At 36.2% G+C, this 24,156-nt stretch overlaps 1 protein-coding gene across 6 annotated transcripts in view; it reads right to left on the reverse strand.

The window, feature by feature from the left end:
• Positions 1-903: 903 nt before the first annotated feature.
• Positions 904-24,156, reverse strand: part of AASDH (aminoadipate-semialdehyde dehydrogenase) — a 28,955-nt gene continuing 5,702 nt past the window's right edge. For 4 of the 6 annotated variants that reach the window (XM_043447899.1, XM_043447898.1, XM_043447897.1 and 1 more), the window contains exons 4-15: positions 22,039-22,358; positions 19,017-19,209; positions 13,972-14,249; positions 13,562-13,668; positions 12,860-13,032; positions 12,241-12,433; positions 11,513-11,628; positions 9,246-10,041; positions 5,172-5,335; positions 3,838-3,960; positions 3,172-3,303; positions 904-1,389 (exon numbers count right to left, since the gene is read on the reverse strand). In XM_043447899.1, the coding sequence (XP_043303834.1) occupies positions 976-1,389; positions 3,172-3,303; positions 3,838-3,960; positions 5,172-5,335; positions 9,246-10,041; positions 11,513-11,628; positions 12,241-12,433; positions 12,860-13,032; positions 13,562-13,668; positions 13,972-14,249; positions 19,017-19,209; positions 22,039-22,358 (3,009 nt within the window). In that variant the 3' untranslated portion in view covers positions 904-975. The remainder of the gene's footprint in view (positions 1,390-3,171; positions 3,304-3,837; positions 3,961-5,171; positions 5,336-9,245; positions 10,042-11,512; positions 11,629-12,240; positions 12,434-12,859; positions 13,033-13,561; positions 13,669-13,971; positions 14,250-19,016; positions 19,210-22,038; positions 22,359-24,156) is intronic. The other 2 variants (XM_043447901.1, XM_043447902.1) reach the window with 2 other exon arrangements.

Below are 24,156 nucleotides of genomic sequence, written 5' to 3' on the forward strand. Positions count from 1 at the left end.
CCCTCGTTACATTTCTTCTCCAGTAGACAGCCAGACTGATGTGGCTGCTCAGGGCTCCCATGGCTATAGAAGCAGAAGCTACCACATCTTCTTAAAATTTAGGCTCAGAAAGTGGCATAATATCACCATCACTGCCTTCTCTAGGTTAAAGCAAATCACAGGCCTAGCCCAGGCGTACGAGAAGGGGGAAGCACAGAGGGCATGGCTTCCAGAGAAGATACTGGACCTGGAGGCAACTCAGGTCAGGCAAATGGAGTATGTACAAGCAAAGCGCCATGGGACGGAAAGAGCAGAGTGAAGTGTTACGAGAAATCACGACACTTAAAAGCAGAAGAGGTTTTCTTCTTTCCTGGTTTTTGCTGCGCTCCCTACCTTCAAACTACTGACAACAGAAACAGCTGCTACAGTAGTAAAATCTAATAAATTGAAAAATATAGGTGTAAAAAATATTAGTCAATGTTCATATATTAAAAATTGAGAAAAGAAGGTATATCAACTTGAGACAATACAGAGTAGATCTATATATATATATATTATTCTACATTGGTACTTTGTTCCTTTAAAAATACTAAATTAAGGAAACTAATTTGATAAATAGAGCCTATCTTTGACAACATTTCGTTATGATTCTCAGTATAAAGGAGTGAATAGTGTTAATGTTAATTACATCACAGACTAAGTTTTTAACTCACCAAGTATATTTTGATCTTTTTTCCCAGAGGTCTTTCATATAAAAACCAAAGTAGGACATCTATAGAAATTAGAAGAACATCAATATTCCTTTAATTAATAATTCTAACAGGCATTAGGATGTATTTTCTTCTATAATTCCTTGTAAAAGCATCTGTTGCTCCTATAGGAAGTAAAGCATGGTTGTTTTCCAATAAAGTGTAATAGACAAGCTTCTTAAACAAAATATAATCTTTAATATAAGACTATCCACAAGCTCAGTAACATAAAATATTTTCAAATATCTCAGGTATATTCTAAGGACTGCACTTCATTACCTTTGTCACCTGATAAATCCAGACAATAAACATAATTATTTCTACATCCAATAATAAGCATTGATTCCCAGACCACAGGAGAAGAGAAAACTTCTCCAGGAAGTTCATAAACACTTTGCAACTGTCCACTCTTAGATTCCAAGATCCACAGTTTCCCATCAGTAGATGCTGCTGCCAGTGACATTTCACTGGCATGGTTGTGGTTACGGAAAACAAAAGGCGTTGAATACACTCTTGAAGTAGTTTCAAATTTCCACTGGAGGTGACCTTTCATACTACAACAGTAGATAAAGCAGTCATGAGAACCAAAAAATATTTCTTGCTCTGATGCTGAGGTACATGGGGATGAAAAGATTGGTTCATTGGTAGAGAATTGCCAAACCTGAAGGGTGATAAAGGCAAAAATAATTTATTCATCTCATTTCAACAATTCTGTAGATTAAAGCTTTATGAAATTCTTAATAAAATGTGAGAGATGTAGGCTACTGAATGGTAAATATACATAGAGAAAATAATAGCTTTCTCTGAAAAGTAGCACCCTCAGATTAGACCTCTGTCCCAGTGATAAAATCTAACATAAAAAACACCAGTGCCCTTATTACATAAATCACCACTATATAATAATATAAATTCATTTCAAACCTCATCCAAAAGTCATTATTAATATGTTCAGACAATGATTTCTAAGATAAAACTGCACTGAGTTTCCAGTGTATCTTATTAAAACCTGTATCTTACTCTAGTCTCCCGATGTAGGAAGAAGGAGGTAAGTAAGCTGAGAGGAAAAGTTTATGCGCAGTAAGTTGAACTAAAGCTTTAAACAAAGAACTATGAGTTGTGTGTCTACCTTGTAGATATATACTATTTGCTTATTTCAAAGCTACTATAGATTACCCTGTCAGCCAATATTTTAAAACACACAGGAAAAAGAGGCATAAGTCTAAGGTAATGTTCACAAATCCATAGTAGCAGCAAAATAAAAAGAATGGGTATATTCATGATACATGGTGTGTAACCTCAATTTTCTTCCTGACTTGGACAAAATTACTTTAATCTTTCTTTGGCTCATTCAGAGAAGGAAAAAAAAAAATGAGTAAGAACCTTTGCCTCTTCTAACTATTTAGAAATCTAAAGGTGAGAATATATTCAAATTACTTTCTAAATAAAAAATATTAAGTGGACTTAATAAAAGATTTCATCACAGGACTTCGCTGGTGGTACAGTGGATGAGATTCTGCCTGTCAATGCAGGCAACATGGACTCGGATCTCCAATCTGGGAAGAGTCCACATGTTGCACGCAACTAAAGTCCATGCGCCACAACTACTGAGGCCGTTCTGTAAAGCCCTCAAATCACAACTATTGAGCCCCTGGGCTGCAACTACGGAAGCCTGAGTGCCCTAGAGTCTGTGCTCCTGGAGAAGACGCCAGCACTGCAGCGAAGAGCAGTCCCGCTCACCACCACGAGGGAAAGCCTGAACACAGAAAGGAAGACCCAACACAACCAAAAACTTAAAACAACTTTAAAAGTTAGAGAAAAGACTTAAAAAAAAAGGTTTCATCACAAAATAACTGTCACACAGAACAAAAGAAACTGCCAGGGTATGAGGGGCGGAAACAGAATGAAAGGCACCCGGAGCAATCACAGCCATCAACGGGCTAGCTTATGCTGGAGCTGGTACACTCAAGTCCACAGAGTAACCCCTCAAATCAAAAGCACAGAAGTTGTGCCGCAGTCACTTGTGGGTGAAGAAGGAGAGATTAGTATCCTAACGAAAGATCAGGAGCCTACCCTGCTGATCACGAGGCTGACGACGGAAACTCCATACAAAGTCTGTGACAGATTTTGGTTTTCATAGAAAAAGCAGGGGTTTATTTCAATTTTCACAACCTGAACAGAGGTTATAATTAAGTTGGCTAAAAACTGGTTAACATTTTTAACACTGGACAAGAAGGATGGCAAAATTAAAACAATGTTTGGATAGAATCTTTTAAATCTATTACAGCATCATTCAAAATTTTAAAAATCCACAGGCTAACAATTAAAACAGAACTAGCTTTCAACACGATGGGTCAAAAAATGTTGTATAAAATTTTACTTTAGTTGTCACCGACTACTATGCCTTTGAGAAAGATAAGTAAAACAGAACTAGACATTTTTTTACCTGTTCTCCAAAGTGAGTAAAGCAGAGTAAATTTCCATCTACACAGCCAATAAAAATATACTGTAGGCAACACCGTGGAGAAGAAAAGAGTGGCTTTCCACAGGAATGTTTCCAAACTCTGTCCCCAGTGGCCTGGTATGGGCAAAACGTGATTCATAGCATTTAAATCATTCTACTCATCAATTACTTTTATAAAACAAATCCATAAACCTCCAAGAGGTAACATCAGAAAATGCTACAGCAGCATGCTGACTATTGTAAGTGAAGCTTATATATTATAGCTTGATTACAAATGAAGCTAGTGTACATACACAGCTATAAAATTAATCTCATAAATGCTATTTATGAGAACTGAGATAAAAACCTGCAATAAAACCAGGAAACAAATAACTAGCACATAAACTCTCTCCTTAGAATGGACACAAAGTTCTTGATAGAACTGAGAACATTCTGCCAATTTAAAAAATTGATAAAAGATATAACACAGAACTTAGATTTTTCTCAAGGCTCTAGACTTCATGTCAATCATTTTAGTGAATTCTGATCCAGGACTGTGTGGACTACATCTAGTTGAGGTCTACTTTGAATTTTCAGAATTCCAAGCAAAAGTAAAAAACATTAAAGAAAAACAGGTAATAAAATCAGTAAATATTATTGTATGCTTACAGGATTTACAGCCAGTAAAAGTCCTCCCAGTGTAGCAAAATACAAGTGATATGGAATCAGGCTCAAACAAGGAGAAGAAAAAACAGTTCCTCCACATTTCAGCTTCCAAACACACTTCTTTTTCTGTAAATAAGAAAGTAAAATTTAAAAAAGCGCAAAAAATAAAGCAAATTAATTGGTTTCTGAGGGTGATTCACAAAATCAATATATCCTGTCCCTTTTAAAGTTGTGTGTGTCTACCCAGTTAATATAATTTTTATTTTTAGTATAAAAGTAACACATACATACTGTGGAGAATCAAGTTAGTATAAAAAGAAGGCAAAAGGCAATACCCAGAGATTACTACTAACATTTTAGCATTTTTGCCTTGTGATCTTTTTGGCACACACACACACACACACACAGTTTAATATACCTGAGATCATTCTGAATACCATACACTTTGCATATAATTTAGCTCACTTATTCTGTAAAATTTGTTAAATATTACATTAATGGATCATATCCCATATGAACATAAAACATTCTCTCTCTGCCCTATTTGTAACTAATTTCTTGGTAGTATAAACAACTTGGAAATAAGATAGTCTGGTGCTTACATTTGTCCATGTTTCTGATTATTTTGCAACGAGAGATTCCTAGAATTTTACTGAGTCAAAGGATATGAAATTGTTACCTATTCAAATTGTCAAACTGTCTTCCTCAAAAGCTTACCTCCCATCATTCTCATCAGCATTTAATGTTACCCTCTAAGCTAATTTGCTTCTCTATCATTAAAGTTTTAAATTTTCATTCCTTTGATTCTTAAACATACAAAATACTTACATACATTTACTAGTCATTTCTTCTTAAGGGTCCTGTCCATTTATATCCTTTGTTGAGTATTTTTCTATCTGGACCGTTATATTTTTCTTATAGATTTATATTTGCTTTTAATTTCATTTATACTTATGAGTTTTAACTATGTCATATTTGTTTCAAAATTTTTTCCCAACTTAATTTTTTAATTTTATCATTCTTAAATTTTAAAATTTTATGTAATCAGGTTCTTATATAAAATATCTTATTGATATTTTTGTGATTCTCTTCTTTCTATTGTTGATGATAAATTCTAACTTCTTTATATTTCAAAACTCTGAGCAGCAAATCTGTGAAAATTTGGTAAGGAAGTTAAAAATATCTTAAGAGATTAAGGCTGCTAATTAACCCCTTAATCTTCCCAGATCACAAACTTGCAAAATAGTTAATACCTGTTCCCCTAGTCAACACCACCTAATAATTTCAAGCTCTTCTATTTATGCTTATGGTGTAAAGCTGACGAACTGAATTCTTACATATATATCCAAAGCATATGCATGCTGGTCATGAGATCCAATGTAAAGAAGTCCTGTGGTTGGATCCACCGTTGCTGAGCTTTTGACAGCATCCTCAGTAGTAAACATCCAGTATTTTTCTCCACTATTACTTTTCAGAACATAAACTAACCCATCATAACAGCCTGTTGGCAAACAAAATATTAAAGATGAGATTTAGATATGTCACTGGAAAATAATTCTTTGGCTTAAACCATGACAACATATATTCGATGCTCTTCATGTGTACTTAGGCTCTATGTTTGGCTCAGATTTACATTTCAGCAAGACAGAAACGGACAGTAACCACTTATGTAAAAAAACCTTTTCAGTAAGTACACCTTACATTTTCAAGGTACTATGAAGTGCTTCACTGCCAAGAAAACAATGAACATGAGCATGCTGCAGCAGAAAGAGGCCGTGGCAGACCTGGATTCAGATCTTGTCATGGCCATCCTTTGGGCAAATCATCTAGCATTGCTGGGCCTCAGATTATTTTTCTGCTGAATGTGGATACAACTACATCCAGGGTTATCGTGATAATTAGGATAAATGCCCAGTACATAAAAAGTGTTCAATAAATGCTAATATTGGGACTTCCCTGGCAGTCTAGTAGTGGTTAAGATTCTGCGCTTCCAATGCAGGGGGGGGCAGGTTTGCTCCCTGGTTCAGGAAACTGAGATCCTGCATGCCGCGTGGCACAGCCAAAAGAAAAGAAACGCTGGGCTTCCCTGGTGGTCTAGTGGTTAAGAATCTCCTTGCCAATGCAGGAGACACAGGTTCCGTACCGGGTTGAGGAGCATCTCAATACCACAGAGCAGCTAAGCCCATGCGCCACAACTACTGAGCCGGTGTCTCTAGAGCCTGGGAACTGCAACTGGAGAAGACCAAGTGCCCAAGAGCCAGTGCGCCCCAAGAGAAGCCTGCACACCACAATTAAGAGCAGGCCCCGCTCACTGCAACTAGAGAGAGCTGGCGTGCAGCAAGGAAGCCTCAGTGCAGCCAAATAAATAAATAAATCCTTTTTTTAATAAATAAATCTTAAAAAGAAATGTTAAAATTAACAATATGAATATTCACTGCAAGGACTGATGCTGAAGCTCCAATACTCTAGCCACCTGATGTGAAGACCCGACTCACTGGAAAAGACCCTGATCCTGGGAAAGATCGAAGGCAAAAGGAGAAAAGGATAGCAGAGGATGAGATGGTTAGATGGCATCACCAACTTCATGGATGTGAATCTGAGCAAACTCCAAGTGATAGTGAAGGACAGGGGAGCCTGGCATGCTACAGTCCATGGGGGTCACAAAGAGTTGAACACAACTCAGGAACTTAACAACAAATGTTTACTAACTTTTTATCTTATGGAGGATACTACTGTTAGAATTTTATTCCTATTAACTCATGTAATCCTCACAGTGAAGTGTGACTATATGCACATTATATAGAGGACAAAACTGAAGCACAGAGAGTTAAGTTATAGGCAAGTTATGGGCAAAACTACTCACGTAGTAAGTGGCAGAGCAAGGATTTGAATTCAAGAAGTCAAGCTCCAGAGCCTATTGTCTTGACAACTATAGTAGACTGATTTTTCCAAACTGCTGCTGGGATGAGAAGACAGAGCAGGAGTCTCTGACTTGCTGTGGCCAAAAAAACCCCTCCAATTGGAAGTGGGAGTGGTCAAAATCTACAAAGTAAAGGTCACTCAAGTTTCTGGAGGGCATGTAAGTCAGGGGAAGTGAAATCCAAGCATTGGCCCAACACTCTGGGTGGTTCCACCTATGATTATAACCACTGCTGCCCACTTGAGGCCCAATTTCCAGAGTATCTGCTATGCTTTCTTCTGGCAGTTACTGCTCAGAAGGGAAAGGACAGCCTACTTAGTGAAGATGAAGAGAAATGTCTTATATAGTGGACTACACCAGGAACAGCTGGGTAATGAGAAAGTTCTTTCAGTTCGGCTCCAGAAGAAAATGTTTTGTGACCTTGGGTTAGGCAAAGATCTCCTGAATATGACATCAAAAGCAGGATCCATAAAAGAAATTATAAAGTAGACTTCATTGAAATTAAGAACTTCTCCTCAAAAGACACTGTTAAGGGACTTCCCTTATGGTCTAGTGGTTAAGACTTTGGGCTTCCACTGCAGGGGGCATGGTTTTGATCCCTGGTCAGAGAACTAAGATCCTGCAAGCAGGGACAAAAAGCAGATCAGTGGTTGGTGGCAGGGATAGGAGGAATGACTATAAGGTGAAACAGAAATTTTTTGGAACAATGGACTCTTAATTGTGGTAGTGGTTACATGATAGTGTGCATCTGTCAAAATACAGAACTGTATACTACTGAATATAAACCATACATTAGTAAAAAAAAAAAAAAAAAGTACTAAGTGATAGTTACCAACACTAAATTGTATATTTGAAAACTGCTGAGAGTGAATCTTAAAAGTTCCCATCCCAGGAAAAGAAAACGGTAACTATATCAGGTGATGTAGGCTAACTAGACTTATTGTGGTAATTGTTTTGCAATATACACACACATCAAATCATTATATTGTATACCTTAAACTAATAAAACGTCATATGTCAATTACATCTCAATGAATCTGGAAAATTTGTAAAAAAAAAAAAAAAAAGGACTAAGTGACCACCATGCGCCACAAGCTTTGGGTAGACACTTGGGATGCAAACAATAACCTCAATGACCTTTCATGGACGAGGGATTACTCAAATTCATATGTATAACTGAAAGTTTCCTGTAGCGAAATTCACAAAATATAGGTTTTCAATAGGAAAGGATCAAATTTAGATTCAAGTAGATCCTAGCCAGGATAACTTAAGTAGGGAGATATATTCCTAAGTATTTAGACTGAAAAGCTTTGGTAAACAGAGTCCATGAGCACTAAAGTAAAACTTAATGTAGTTTGGGGGAGGGGTAAAAAGAGAGTGATAGTCAAGGAGACATTATACTTGAACCCCCATATCTCTGTAAAGTAAAGTCACTTGCACCTTAAGGAAATGGAGTAGCAGTTCATAGCTAACACTCAATGAGCACTCAGTCCGGCCCTGAAAGTGTTAGTCGCTCAATTTTTTTGCAGTCCCATGGACTATAGCCCGCCAGGCTCCTCTGTCCATGGAATTTTCCAGGCAATACTGGAGTGGGTCAGCATTCCCTTTTCCAGGAGATCTTTCCAACCCAGGGACTGAACCCAGGTCCCGTGCATTACAGGCAGATTCTTTACTGTCTGAGCCACCAGGCATGTACTAAAGGATTCACAAGCAATTATCACATTTAATCCTCTCAGAAGCTCTACGATCATTGTGGTAGTTTTAAAATATATCTACAAGTTCTTTGATACTCTTCCTTTCAAGAGGTGGAGCCAATTCCCCTCCCTTTGAGTGGGGGCCAGACTTAACAATGTGCTTCTAATAACAGAATAAAGCATGAATGATCATTTACAACTTTAAGACACTAAAAGTACTGCATTTTTCCTCACTCACTCTCTTGGGTCACTCAGAGAAAAGCCCATGCGGCAAGAAACTGAAGCTTCCTGCCAAAACTCAGCAAAGAACTGGTCTTGCGTTAGCTGCACTGTGAGTAAGCCATCTTGGAAGCGGATTTCACCAGCTCACAAAGCCTTCACATGGTTGCAGCCACAGGAGAAAGCCTGCGCCAGAACTTCAGCTGCGCTCCTCTAAATTCCTGATCCACACAAACTATGAAATAATGAGTGTTTATTGCTCTAAACCACTGAGTTTGGGAATAATCTGTGACGCAGCACCATGTTTTATTTATTATGACCATACACTCATGAGAAAACTGAAGTTCTAGGGAGTTCCACAACTTGTTGAAGGTCACAGAGCAGGTAATAGCCTTAGAGCTAGGTTCAAACCCAGAAACTCTGACCCAAGGCCCACACTGTGAATCAGCATGTAATTATAATTCTTTGACAGAAACCAAACCCACTATACACAGGTTTTTTAAATTTAACTTGGCCCTACTGGTATTTTCTTATGGTAATTCCATTTAACTCTATAAACCTCAAATGCAGAAACTTACCCACTACAATAAAGTTTCCACACTTAGATACACATGCTGAGGATTCAATGCGGTCTCCTAAAATCTGTTCCCATTTCAATTTTCCAGAGTAAAGGTCAACTGCCATCATTATACGAGAATGGGAGCCAATGTACACAGTTGCAGATGACTTATCAATAGCTGGTATTACAACCAGAGGGGAGGCATCCACACATTTGCCTGTGTCTGACCTCCACCTCACACGAAACTCCATTTTCTCAGCCCTAATCACAGGTGTCTCCTCTTCAGAAACTTCTACAACACAGGATGGATCTTCTGACTTCCCAATAAGAGGTGGAGTATTTAGGCTTTCTCTATTTTGAATGTCAGTCTGTGAAATTAAATCAGAAGGATACGCTGAAGGGCAATGTCCCAACTTAGTTAAATACCTATCAGTCTTCAAAGACAAAATCTGACTCCCTCTGCTCAGTGCAATAAAAGCATTGATCTCATTGTCACAATGTAAAGGCACGACAGATTCCTGATGTAAAGATTTTCCACTGGTTTCCTCTTGAGTAACATCACTGAATTTTCTTTTCATGGCATGATTCTTGCTAAGTGTCAGATCTTTATCTGGAAACACTGTTTGAAGGATGTGATTGTAAATCTCTAAAATAGAACTGCTGAGAATAATTTCCAGAAGCCCAGGTACTGATGTGCCAACAAGGTTTTCAATCTCACTGAGGAGCCGTATGGATTTCAAGGAATCTCCACCACTATTTAAGAAGAGTGACTCATCAGGAATCTTCAAAGCATCTTCTGAGAGACTCAGAACAGACTACAGATTGGAGAAGGGAGAAATACATTGATGTTCAAGGCCTAAAACCAGCACTTACAGTAATATAAGTGACAGTACTTACATTATTGAGATGAACAAAAAACACACAAAATAAATTTTAACATGATTTTCTATATAGTAAAGGAGCCCCTCATCATCCTACCAACAGTGTGACAAGCCTACCCTAGGACTGCAAATTATACTTCCCTTTAGAGCAGTTTTTCTACCCATACAATAGGAAATCAAATTATAAAAACATCTGATTTACTAATTATAAAACCCACAATATATATATAAAACCCATAATAATATCTGATATTTCTATAATATAGGGATAGTTATTTTCATTAACTTCACATATATGTATATCAGAATTATTTTCCATGAATCTAAAAATGAAGTGGGTAATATTTTTATTTAGATATCCTCTATTTTTCAGATAAGACTATACAAATACATCTTTCTTTTAGAAAACTGAAAACATCTGATTTACTAATTATAAAACCCACAATATATATATAAAACCCATAATAATATCTGATATTTCTATAATATAGGGATAGTTATTTTCATTAACTTCACATATATATATCAGAATTATTTTCCATGAATCTAAAAATGAAGTGGGTAATATTTTTATTTAGATATCCTCTATTTTTCAGATAAGACTATACAAATACATCTTTCTTTTAGAAAACTGAAAACATCTGATTTACTAATTATAAAACCCACAATATATATATAAAACCCATAATAATATCTGATATTTCTATAATATAGGGATAGTTATTTTCATTAACTTCACATATATATATCAGAATTATTTTCCACGAATCTAAAAATGAAGTGGGTAATATTTTTATTTAGATATCCTCTATTTTTTAGATAAGACTATACAAATACATCTTTCTTTTAGAAAACTCCATATTTTAAGAAAAATTATACTGACCTATAAATCAAGGTAAATATATATATTTCAAAAAAAGTGTTTGATTGTTTATATATGTGTGTGTGTGTGTGTGTGTGTGTGTGTGTGTGTATAAATAATATAAATTCCCTTAAGCAGAAACATACACATCATTGAAACTCATGGAATAATGATGTTAAAGCCTTTATACCACAGGCTGTGGCACAGCAAGACTGGGCTATTTTCTCTACTTGGACAAGTATAACTGTACTCAACTACCTTCTCAGGGAAAACTTACGTCAAGAGAAGTTTTGTCTACTTGTGCCTTTTATGACTACTACCTAACTTCCGATAAATCTCTATACAGGGAGCTTAATCTAATCTTGCATTACAGAACCTAACTTTTATTTTAATACAAAGTGAATAAACAAAGCTATGCTACTTAACATCTGGACAGCAGTTAACATTCTTAGAAGATTTTATCAGACTTATTAGGATGCTACATTCCCCGAAGATATACAATGACTTCTTTATAACAACAAATTTGTATCTTAAAAGTTGTACCTTCCACAAATGGTGTAATTTTTCCCAAAGTTCCTCTTTTCCATTGAGCTTACACTCAGACTTCAAGTTTATGTAGTTTAAATATATTTTATTTAACTCAGAAACATCAACTTTGCCTTAATATAAAAGAAAAAAAAAACTTTTAAATTTCAGCTTGAACCCTTCATATCTTCATTAGTCACAACAGACACATTTTTCATTGTTAAGGTTAGAAATCCTATAGAATAGTTTGTCATAGATAATCAATAATAAAGAAAGCAGCCTCATGCTACCCAGAATGTAGTATCAGATAAGAAGAAAGGAGGGGCTAATGTTCATCTCATTTAAAGAGTTAAAGAAATAGTACTATTTACTAAGCAATTACCACATCTTGAAATAAATATTAAAGATAGAATTGGGAAAGTAATAGAATTTGGTGATTTAGAATACATGTTTTGAAGTCAAACAGTTCTCAATAGAATTTCAACTCTAACTAGCAATGTCATCTGGGGAAAATTACTTAACCTCTTAAGCCTTATTTTTCACATCAGAAAATGGGAATAATACCACCTACTCACAGGATTTTCTGAGATAAAATGAATTACTTTTACAAAGTATTTAATAGAGGGTCTACCATAATATATATTAGTATTACTTATAACAATAAGGATTTAAGTGGTCTTTAAACTAGTTATGAACACAATTACAATCATTTGGCATTGAAACAAAGCAGCTTCAAATTATTTTACCATGAGATGTAAATGGCAGAGAATTAATTAACACAAGCTCATCTGGGACTGCATGACTTGGAAGATGTTTCTGCAGTTCTTCAAAGATGTAATCCTTTACTAAATCATTTTTAGTCACCATGAACAAAATCAATTTTTCCTGGTTATACCATGTAACTGCACAAGACTCCACTTGTTGAAGACCTTCAGCAACCTATGAGAGAGATTATCCAAATCTGCCAATGAGGACATTTAAAAATAAACTTCCTAAATGCTCTGAAATCAACAGTCAAATTAAATTCTGGAATTCCCTAGAGATTTTTTAAAAATTGTTTCCTATTATCACTATCACCAGCACACAGGGTTCTTAATGTTTTCCAAAAACAATAGCTCCCAGAGCAAAATAAATTTACTTTCAGTTATAAAAATCCATTTTGTCACTTATTTAAAAACAAAACTCTCTTCAACGTGACAGTAAAGTATACAATGAATTATCCATGTCTTCTACTGTAATTCATCATTAATACAAAAGTCTGAGGTCTAAATAATACTGATAGAGAACCCTGGCAAAGCAAATTAGTTATGGCTGCCTCTAATACCTGTGTATGTTAATAGATATTTAATATTTAAACATTTCTACCTGTTGTACAAGTTCTAGGTTAAGACGTTTGCCATGACGTTTGATCTGACTGTCCTTTCGTCCCAAGAAAAATATCTCTCCATCTTTTATAGTCACAAAGTCTCCTGTGGCTCTCATTGTGCCAAGTGGGACCGTCATTTCGCCATCGAGAAAACATACTCTATTTCTGCCACCTTCACAAGATATAAACACCAATGTAATAAAAATATTTAGGGAAAATTAAAACCATGAAATCAGAACATTTTCAAAAGCTCACTTACTAAGTTTAAAAGTTTTAATATATATATATAAAATTGCGGACTCACTTTTAAATGTTATCAGATAAAATTACATACAATAACAACCTTAGTAGAATAAGCAAAGTGATCAAATTATTTCTAAAAATATATATGTGATTAAGAACATTTTAAAAATAATTTTAAAATTTTAAATATTCTAATTAAAATTCAGGCTATAAAAGAAATACAAAGCAAGTTACAGTTCCTAAATTGCTTTTCTATCTTCCCTTAGAGTATTAGGCACAGTTATCTAAAATAATCATGTAACTGATTAAATGTTTCATTGACTGTGAGGATGAGATTAAAAATTACCATCACTGAAAAGAATACTAGACTTAAGAAAAACTGAGGAAAGAATAAAATTAACACAGACTTTTTTTCTTGGAAAAAAAAAATCATTCCCAATCAACAAATGTAAAACCACCTAAAAATACTTGGCCATTGCCTTCTTGAATTGTGACACCATTAGTATCTCTGACTTCAACTACTGTTCCAAGCAGTGGAAATCCCAGTTGTACAGGCAATTCACATCTATGAAAACACAACAACCCAAACCAAATTTTAAAATTTTCACTTGAATAGAATATTCACCAATGTATTTAAATCACACTGTACCAAATGAAGAAAAAAAAGTTTCTGTTATAATTCAAAGACTGCCAAGTGGAAAAGGTTAGGTGTAAAAGTTATCTGTTTAGTTATAAAAAGCTTTAGCAGAATCTGTAGTATCAGTTTTCTGAATTCCCAGCATAGAATTCTAGATAAAACAGTGGTGCTAAAATAATGACCCCAGTGCCTATCAAGAACACTATTTGTGTTAAGATACTGGAAAAATACCCTCTCTCTACTCTTTGTAGTAACTGAAACTCATACTTCAAAGTAGAGTTAAGAATCTTCTCTGGAATCCTGTAGAAAGTCGCCCAACTTGATACCTCTGTGATGCCATAAATATTAAATATTTGTGTTTTATTGCCTACTCCTCTCCAGCTTTTGAGAACAGTTAATGATGGAAATGCTTCACCACCAAGGGCCAATATGCGAAGAGAAGTACTGGTGGATAAAACAGTTGACTTGATGAGATGAGATCCAAATCTTCTAAGCAATGTTGGCGTTGCCTGTAAATACATCAAAAATAAACTATTTTTTCCCCTTCACTTCTTTAAAAAAAGAATTGTAGTAATTAGTTCAAAGTTTAACATTAGGAGTTCACATGGAAATTAAGGCTATGTTTACTAAATGGCAAATCGTATTTGGAAAACTACTGAAGCACATTACCTTTTTAATGTGGATATAAATTTTGCTTTAGTAAAAAACTTAAGCACAGTATTGTTTCATTATGCAATTTATAGACAAAAAGGTTTAAAGATAAAAACAACAAAATCTATAAAACAATTTACATTTCCTCTTTCATTATTTCTATGTAGAAAAAGTATATAAAGTGTTTTTAAAATGTGCTTAAGCAGCACAGTGAGTAAAGACCTTAAAAAAGAACTTTATTAAGATAATACTGACATATAAATTATACATGTTTAACGTGTACAAATTTTGAGATATATTGTTGGTGAAACCGTCACCACAATCCAGATAACGAAAATATCCTTCAGCCCTAAAATTACCTATGTACCATTATAATTCTACCCTCCAACTAGACCCCTCCTCCAGTCAGCTGCTGATCTATTTTTTGTCACTTATGGTCAGCTGTCATTTTTTAGAATTTTATAAAATGGAATCATACAACAAGTATTATTATAAGCTGGCTCCTTTCATTCTACATTGAGTGAAAATGCCTTGTGATTCATGATACATGTATCAATAGTTCATTCTTTTTCGTCTCAGTCTACTCAGGGTGCTATGACAAAATACGGGAGACTGGGCAGGATATAAACAACAGATATGACCCGCTGACTTGTCCTACACATGCAGATCTGGACTATGTAAACTACCAACATGTCACTTCAATGTATAACTTTCCGTCTCAAAAATGTATGTAACTGTGCTTTGACTTCTAACAGGCAGAATAGTCCTCAGATCTTTCTGAAAAACTGTCTCCTGGCCTACAATCCTCACGTTGGCTCAAATAAAATTCTCTATTCCTTTCTTAGATTGACTAATTTTCCATCAACACATTTTACATTTCCTGAGACTTGTTTCATGACCTAGCATACACTCTATCCTAGGAAATGTTAAATTTACTTGAAAAGAATGTGTACTCTGAATTTGGTGGATAGTGCTCTGCATATGGAATTTGGTTGAGAACGTTCAAGTCTTCTTTAAAATATGTGCACTGATTTCTGTCTAGTTTTTCATTTAATTACCGAAAATAGGGTATTCAAATTTCAAACCATTGAGTCAATTTGTTTTTCCTTTTAGTTCTGTCCATTTTTGCTTCATGTAGTTGGAACCTCTAATTTTAGGCAAATACCATCTTGTTTATATAACAATGTACTTCTTGATGTACTGACCATTTTTTATTGTTATGAAATGCTTTGTTGTGGATTTTTTGTTTGCTTATTTGTTTGTAACTTGCCAGGCTAAATGTGAATTCTGTCTCCCTTGTGATATGTGGCCACTAGTGTTGCGGCTTAGTTGACTTTTAAAATACATATTCAGGAATTCCCTGGAGGTCCTGTGGTTTCATTGCTGAGGCCCAGATTCAATCCCTGTGGGGGAAACTAAGATTCCACAAACTGTGCAGTACAGCCAAAAAATAAATAATAAAATACATATTCTATTTTCAAGTCTTACTTCCTTAGGGTCACCTTGTGTCTATATAGCTCAGAAGTCAACCAATGATTAGACAGATTGTCTATACAGATGAACCTGGGAATGGACTGATGTTGTTACTCAGTCACAAAGTTGTGTCCGACCAAGTTGTGTCCAACTCTTTGTGAACTGCGGAAAGCCAGGCTTCCCCGTCCCTCACCATCTCCAGGAGTTTTCCCAAGTTCAAGTCCATTGAGTCAGTTACGCCATCCAACCATCTCATCCTCTGTCGCCCCCTTCTCCACTTGCCCTCAATCTGTACCAGCATCAGGGTCTTTTCCAACGAGTTGGCTCTTCACATCAGGTGGCCAAAGTATTGGAACTTCCAGATTCAGCATCGGTCCTTTCAATGAGTATTCAAAGTTGATTTCCATTAGGATTGACTGATTTGATCTCCTTGCTGTCCAACAGACTCTCAGGAGTCTTCTCCAGCATCACAGTGCAAAAGCATCAATTCCTTGGCACTGTGCCTTCTTTATTCAAAACTAAGTCATTTTTAAGTTTAATCCAGCCTGTATTTTCCACAGGCCTTTTTGTATCTCTTATGTGCATGCATGAAGCCTCGGTGTCAGCCAGCAATGTGCTTGCCCTCCTCACCACTGAAACTTCAGGCCACAGACTCCCATTTCTACTGCAAAACTCAACAGTTTTTAAAAACATAACCACTTTGCAGATAGTTGTATGTCTATAGTTGATTTCCAAGTGTGGAAATGGCTATTTTTGTCAATTTTGTCGAGCTTTATAGTTGCTTTTTGGGGAGAAGATTTGCCAGTCTCCTCACTTGGCCATTGGTCACAGGTTCCATATAAGTATTTTTAAATGGTTTCTTTCAATAAAAGCTAAAAGGACAACCTGAATTTTAATTCAGGGAGGTTATTTAAGGTTATGGCATGTCAAAATATTTAAGTAGTAGCTTGACCCTACACCCCAGCATGTAATTATTGTTAAGTCAAGTTCTTAATTGTCCCACCAAAGTCTTATCACAAGGAAAACCTCCTGTCAAAAGGATGGCTGAGGGCTTCCCTGGTGGCTCATGACCCGGGAATATCCTACACGCCACAAGGCAACTAGGCCCATGCCCACAACTCGGGCCTGTGTTCTACAGTCTGGGAGCCGCAACTCCCGAGCCCGCATCCCCTACAGCCCATGCTCTGCAACGAGAGAAGCCACTGCAGTGAGAAGCCCGTGCACTGCAGCTAGAGAAAAGTCTGGCAGCAATGAAGACTCAGAACAGCCAAAAATAAAAATGATGGCCAAATGGTTCTGTTCTCCACTTTCAATAAGGTGAATCTGAAATATTCTGGTCTAATTTCTAGTGTTAAGTATAACGTCAACTTTGAACTCTATAAATGAATGCACAACTATCAATGTTCAGCAAGGTAAAGCACAGTAACACTTTTCAGATATTCATATAAACTGAAATTATGAATTTAGTGGCACAATACAACTCAATATCCTTTGCAACCAATTGTCATAGGCATAGGAAAACAGGACTTAGCAAATGACAGGGGGGAAAAAGCAATTAGAAAATGTTACAGTTTCTTCTAAATTGTCTAAGTAGAAATTCACATAAAAATGAAAAACACATAGTGACAATTCCGTAGCTAGAAACCTAAGATTCTGCTCTAACTAAAATGTTTCACTTTTAAAAGGCATCAAATTGAAATAATGTAACACTGTTATCTAGAGTATGCAAAAAATGCCCAAATATACTGTAGGTTTGTGAGAAACCAAATATTGAGCCTTCATAAGAGAAAACTCTTTACTCCTGAAATAAAGAGGTTCTTAATTTCCTCAAACACTTAGTCCATCTCACTTTGGGGCCTTTCTCCCGCACAATAATTCAAGATATTGTATTTTTTTTTCATTTTTAAAACTTTAATAGCATATATTCTCTTTGAAAGCTTTTAAGACCCTTGCTTAGTATCCAATTAGATTTGGACAAGGTTATTAGTAAATAAAATCTGTGCAAGGAACCCTTACAAAGTCAAAAGTCATCTGCTAATAATATTTCTAGTAAGTATATACTGTGAGTTATATCAAATCACAAGGACATTATATGTGAAAACTGCTGTATTTTGGGAACAGAGTTAGTAAGTATATATCCATTTCTCAGAAGGATCTGTGATCCCAAAAAGGTTAAAAACCAGTGCTAAAGTAAATTTATCTGAGATTGTGCCAAAACATTAAGTAAGGGGATCAGATTTAAAGAGGCATAACATACTGACGACAAGCAAGGGAAGTTTCCTTTCTCTAAGTAACTATCACTCAAATCTATTAAGGAACTTATTATATTTTCCCTGAAAAATTATGCTCCTTGAATTTTATAGGAAAATAAAAGCTATATTAAAATCTTGCCCAGGTTCACAGAATAATTCACTAACAGATGAGAAAATTTATATCAGTGATACCCAGCAAGTCACATTGCTATAATGATTTCATTTATGTATCTACATCTATACCTATATATATATGATTTTTTTTAATAGGATGAAAAACACATTGCCCAAAAAGAAAGTCAGCATCAAATTTTGTCTCTGGGGAAGAAATTTAATGTCCTCTCAAGTCTCATTTTTAAAAATTTTGATTTATCATGATCTGCATATAATTCTATTAATTAACCACTTAACAATGAAATATCTTAAGGCTAGTGTACCAGTCACATACTTTCAGATGTATTTTTAAAATCTTTTAAAATGCCAAATTTAAAAAATATTTGTTTTTTTAGGTTAATATAAATATATTGAGGTAAAAATCAGAAAATCTAAATTTCTAAGTCAATTATAATTTAACTTACTTAAACCAATTTTTAGTGGGAAAAAAAATAAATTCAAAGCTTTAAGAAAGGAGAGGCGTATCTCAACAGGTTTGAGTAAAAGTTGAGTTCCTTTAGTTATTATAATATGTACAAATTGCACAGTAAAAGAATTTTCTATTAAATAAACGGAACTGATTTTTTTTCATTCTCAAACAAAAAGTGACATCATCAGGTGACAGCCCTTGATAATCTAACTAGATTACCATGAATCCACCGTAAAGAGCTATAGATACAAAATATATTCTAACACACAATATTGAACAATGAAAGACAAAACATTTTATTTGCTCATAAAATGTACCTGTAAAATAGTCACTCTGTGACGGGAAAACAGAACAGCAGCTAGTTTTGACGGGACCACTTTGACAGAAGTTGGCACAATAAGCAAAGAGGCTCCACTTGACAAAGCAACAAATATTTCCACCACAGAAGGGTCAAAGGTCAGAGGTGAAGCCAGAAACAAAACATCTTCATGAGTGACTTCAAAAAGCACCCTAAGGCAAGACAGAATGTAATTACGAGAAATGCCTAACATTTAGTAAACATACATCCTAAAAAAGTTTTTATGATCCTTAAGTTTCCAGATACTGGCCAGATTTATTTTTCTCTCTTAAACAAAATGGTGTTATTAATTCTAGAACTCTTCTTTATAAATGTAAGGGTTAAAAGCCATTTTAAGCCATATCTACTTTTTACCATGACATATTTTATGCACTTAGGCACCACTTGAAGAGATTTTGTAGATATGATTAAGGTTCCTAATCATCTGACTTTAATCAAAAAGGAGGTTATCCTGGATTGGCTGGCTTTTCTCAGTCGGAAGGCCTGTAAGAGAGTGTTTAGGGGACTCTGCTAGAAGTCCAGTAGTTAAGACTTTGTGCTCCCAATGCAGAGGACGTGAGTTCAATCCCTGGTCAGGGAACTAAGATCCTGCATGCCACAAGGCATGGGCAAAAAAAGAGAGAGAGAGAGAGTGTGTTCAGGCCTTCTCTGAAAAAGAGACTCCATGGAGCAGCGGGGTCAGCAATTACTCTCCCCCCCTGGATTCTCTTTCCTGGCTTGCCTGTGGACAAGCACGTGCCCACTGGGTTCAGCCTATTCACAGTCACCCTTTCTAACTGTCTCCCCAACGGACTTGAGTCTTGACAGCCAGCCTCTACAGGTATAAGTAAACTCCTTGTAAAAGATCCCTGACAAATCCTCCTGGTTCTGCTTTTCTGGGAGAATCTTGACTTCCTCCACACCGCATCTTCAGTGATGATCAATAGAGGCCTCTGACTCCCTTTTCTCATTATTTGGCACTTTTTCTCAGTATCTCAACAAAGAGCAGAACAAAATATATGCAGTAAAGCTATTACTGAGCATGGATGGTCAGTGATGAGATGAAGACACTGCTTGAACTTAAAGACAAAAAACTGGCAATTCTCTGGCAGTCCAGAGGTTAGGACTCAGTGCTTCCACTGCTGTGGTTGGGCTCAATCCCTGGATGGGGAACTAAAATCCTGTAAGTCACTTGGCACAGCCAAGAAAAAAAATTAGCAACAAAAAACTCACTCTATCTAGAATTAGGAATTACCTTAACTTCAAAATATCTTAAAGTATGGTATTGTGGGGACCAACTTGGACCCCCAGAGTTGGTATAAAAATTATTTCAAGCTGAAGACATTTTGGATTCAACAGATGCAGAAGGAAGCCTTCTTGGAACTTTCCTTATCTGACTGACAGCAGAAACCTCTGGGGAATGAATGAGACTGCCATAAACTCCATCTTCAGGGTGACTTTTACTCCCAGAAAGTGCACCAAGAGTAAACCTACCATAAACCCCCTCTACCCTCTACAAGGGACTTTTATGATGATGAAAACTATTCTCACGCGCAGAGGTCAACATTACCATAGTTTATCTCCTCCTGTCTTTCCTAAAGAAACCTATTTGTGTTTCCCATAGAAGCCTTTTCTTCCCCTCCCTTCCCCCTACTGTTATGTAGATAAGCTCCAATTTTAACCATTTCTAAAGAAGATGTATATCCACCCAATACTTTAAATATCATCTCTTCCTATCTCATAGTATCTTCCTCCTTTACCATATTTCTTCTATTTGATTATCCAAACCAATCCTCGCCACCAATTCTTTATGTCCAGCCTACAGCTCTCCCATCTAAAAGCAAAGGAAAAAAAAAACACATCTTCCCATAACTCTTTCATTTCTATTAAAACTAGTTTCCAGAAAATAACACCTTATGTTTGCTGTTTCCATATCTTTATCCCTCATTTTCTTATCTCCAGCCTGTACAGTCTTCAGCTCTGGGCATTAGAAGCAAAAAGTCATTAAAGACCAGAAAGGTCAATTACAGCGGACACCTCTGCAGCATTTAACCATTGCTTCCTTTTAGATCTGTGCATAGGATACGGCAGCCACTAGACACCTGTGCCTACTGAGCACTAAGAATGTAGCTGCTCCATACAGAGACGTGTAAAGTGTAAAATATACTCTAGAGCTTGAAAATAACTAGTGTACAAAAAACAATGTAAAATACCTCACAAATAATTTTTACACTGATTACATATTAAAATGATAATATTTGGGGTATATTGAATAATATTGTTAAAATTAATTTCACTTTTTACTTTTTAAATGCGGTTACTAAAAACTTTTTAATTACATAAGACTCACAATGACATAAAATTACATATGTGTCTCATGAGGTTTCTCGTTCTACATCTGTTTCCTCCTTCGATTTCCTAAGACTGCTTCTCTCTGTCTGGTTCCCTTCCCCCTCTATTTTCTTCTTTCTTCAAAAGTTGAGAATCTCAACTTTACAGAGATTACTCATCTCCCAGCCGTAACAGTAAAACCAACTCCACAATGCTACAGGAGTAAACTTAATGAAATGCAAGCTTTTTAATGGTTCCTTATTACCTTTTGGATTAAGTTCAAACTTCTCCAACAGAGGCTATCAGGCTCCTGTCCCCGAGGTCATAAGTCTCCTACTCTTCAGCTCAGACCCAATGCACTCTAGCAAGCCAAACTCCTCCTTTCTCCCATACCTCTGCCAGTACCTCTGCTAGGAATGTTTCCTCTCTTCTTATTAATAATTAAGAAGCAAATTTTCCAAACATATCACTTGCTATTTGACTCCAGGTCTGGATCAAACAGGTGCAGCCCTACTCTGCAGAGAACTGAAGTTCAGATGTAACTGAAACAAGAGACCCAGATTACTTAGGACTGTCAATAGGAACAAGAGTTATAAAGAACAGACAGTTCAAAATTCATTTTTCCCTTTAAATTACAATTTCTGAAGAAGGATTCTAAGAACAGAACTTACCGAAAATGCTGGATGTTTGGCACTATACACGCATGAGGGACTCTGACAATCTTAGGTACCCCTGTCGTGCCTGACGTGTGGAGGACATAGGCCAAGCAGTGCTTCAGCCTCACATCCACATGCTCTTCTGACTTTTCTTCACTGCTGCTCTCAGAACTCATACTTGCTGTCATTTTTCCTTTTTCAAATTTCTCTTTTCTATCATTTAGCACCAGGCTCAGCTCGACATTTTTCCAGTGAAGTCTGAAGAGTATTAGGTCATTATGTTCTACTGTAAGCGTATCATAGTTCAATAATGCTTCATAGGAAGACTTGAATTTCTGTATTAAATGGGGAACAAAGTTTATTATTATATAGTTTAGTATTCTATAGAATACTGAATATTCATTTACTGATTTAGCACGGCCTTTTTTTTTTAAGTACAACAGACCTTTGAACATGGGTTTGAACTGCACTGGTCCACTTATCTGAGTTTTTTTCAGTAAAAACGTACTACTCCATCTGAGTTAGATGAATCTGGGGATGTGGAATTACAACTGTAAAGTTATAGGCAGATTTTCCAATGAACGGGATTCAGCACCCCAATCCCCAACTTGTTCAAGGGTCAATTGCACTTGCACTTTATCCAGGAATAAAAAGAAAAATGAGAAATCTCCAAGAGTAAAGTGCTATCCTTACTTTAAAACTCACCTTTAACATAGAGACATAAAAGCACACAACTGCACTGCAATGTGATGTGTTAACGAAATATGCTTCCAATGTGAGTGAAAACAGAGAAGGCCGAACTTAACTTGCCTGGAAGGTCAAAGATTGATTCTTCATATGTAATGTCTGTGTTATAAGTAGCTATTCTCAAAATAAAGAAAAGGGGTATTTAGACAATCAATAAACAGTATCTGACCTGACAATGTTGGTGTTAGAACAGTAAGCATTCCAATAAGCTGCAGAATTGGGGGAGAGAGAGAAGATGAGTAGTGCTGTTGACCAGAGATGAGTTGTTAATCCTTAATAACTATATCGTCAAAACCAAGGAGTTTAGATCTTAATCTGTGATAGGATCCAACTGAAAGTGGCAATAGCATAGACTAGACTTTGCTTGTCAAGAAGAGAATGATATGCAATTCTTTAAGTGAGTGCCTTTAATGAGCCTTCCATAACAATTCAGATATGCTTACTCCTTGGAAGGAAAGTTATGACCAACCTAGACAGCACATTAAAAAGCAGAGACATTACTTTGCCAACAAAGGTCCGTCTGGTCAATACAATGGTTTTTCCAGTTGTCATGTATGGATGTGAGAGTTGGACTCTAAAGAAAGCTGAGAGCCGAAGAATTGATGCTTTTGAACTATGGTGTTGGAGAAGACTCTTGAGAGTCCCTTGGACTGCAAGGAGATCCAACCAGTCCATCCTAGAGGAAATCAGTCCTGGGTGTTCATTGGAAGGACTGATGCTGAAGCTGAAATTCCAATACTTTGGCCACCTGATACGAAGAGCTGACTCATTTGAAAAGACCCTGATGCTGAGAAAGATTGAGGGCAGGAGGAGAAGGGGACGACGGAGGATGAGATGGTTGGATGGCATCACCGACTCAACAGACAATAGTTTGGGTAAACTCCGGGAGTTAGTGATGGACAGGGAGGCCTGGTGTGCTGCAGTTCATGGGGTCGCAGAGTCGGACACAACTGAGCGACTGAACTGAACTGAACTGATTATCAGCCTGAAGAGTCTGTTGCAGCAGAAATGAATGGAAAGGGCCTATGAACAAAGAATCAACAGAGCTTGGTGACTTTCTGGACAGGGAGTGAGCTTAAGATTGCTGAATTTCTGGCTCAGTTATTTGGTAGATGGAAACAGATTAAAACAGAAGTTTCCCTTGAGTATATCTTTTTAGGTTGATAAATAGCAGCTTAATGAAGTATAACAAGTTTTTACAATAAAGAAATTAATACAAATGAGAGGAACAGGTCACAACTCAGGATCCAGCAGTGTTTTCTGTTTGTACTTGTTTTGTGTTTATTAGGTAGAGTGTAGGATGTTCTATAATGTAAAAAAAAAAAAAAAAATTAAGGCCCACATATTCTTAGGACCAAGCTCAAACACTGTTCTCCATTAAAACTG

The sequence above is a fragment of the Cervus canadensis genome, chromosome 26, assembly GCF_019320065.1.
Source record: "Cervus canadensis isolate Bull #8, Minnesota chromosome 26, ASM1932006v1, whole genome shotgun sequence".
NCBI lineage: Eukaryota > Metazoa > Chordata > Mammalia > Artiodactyla > Cervidae > Cervus > Cervus canadensis.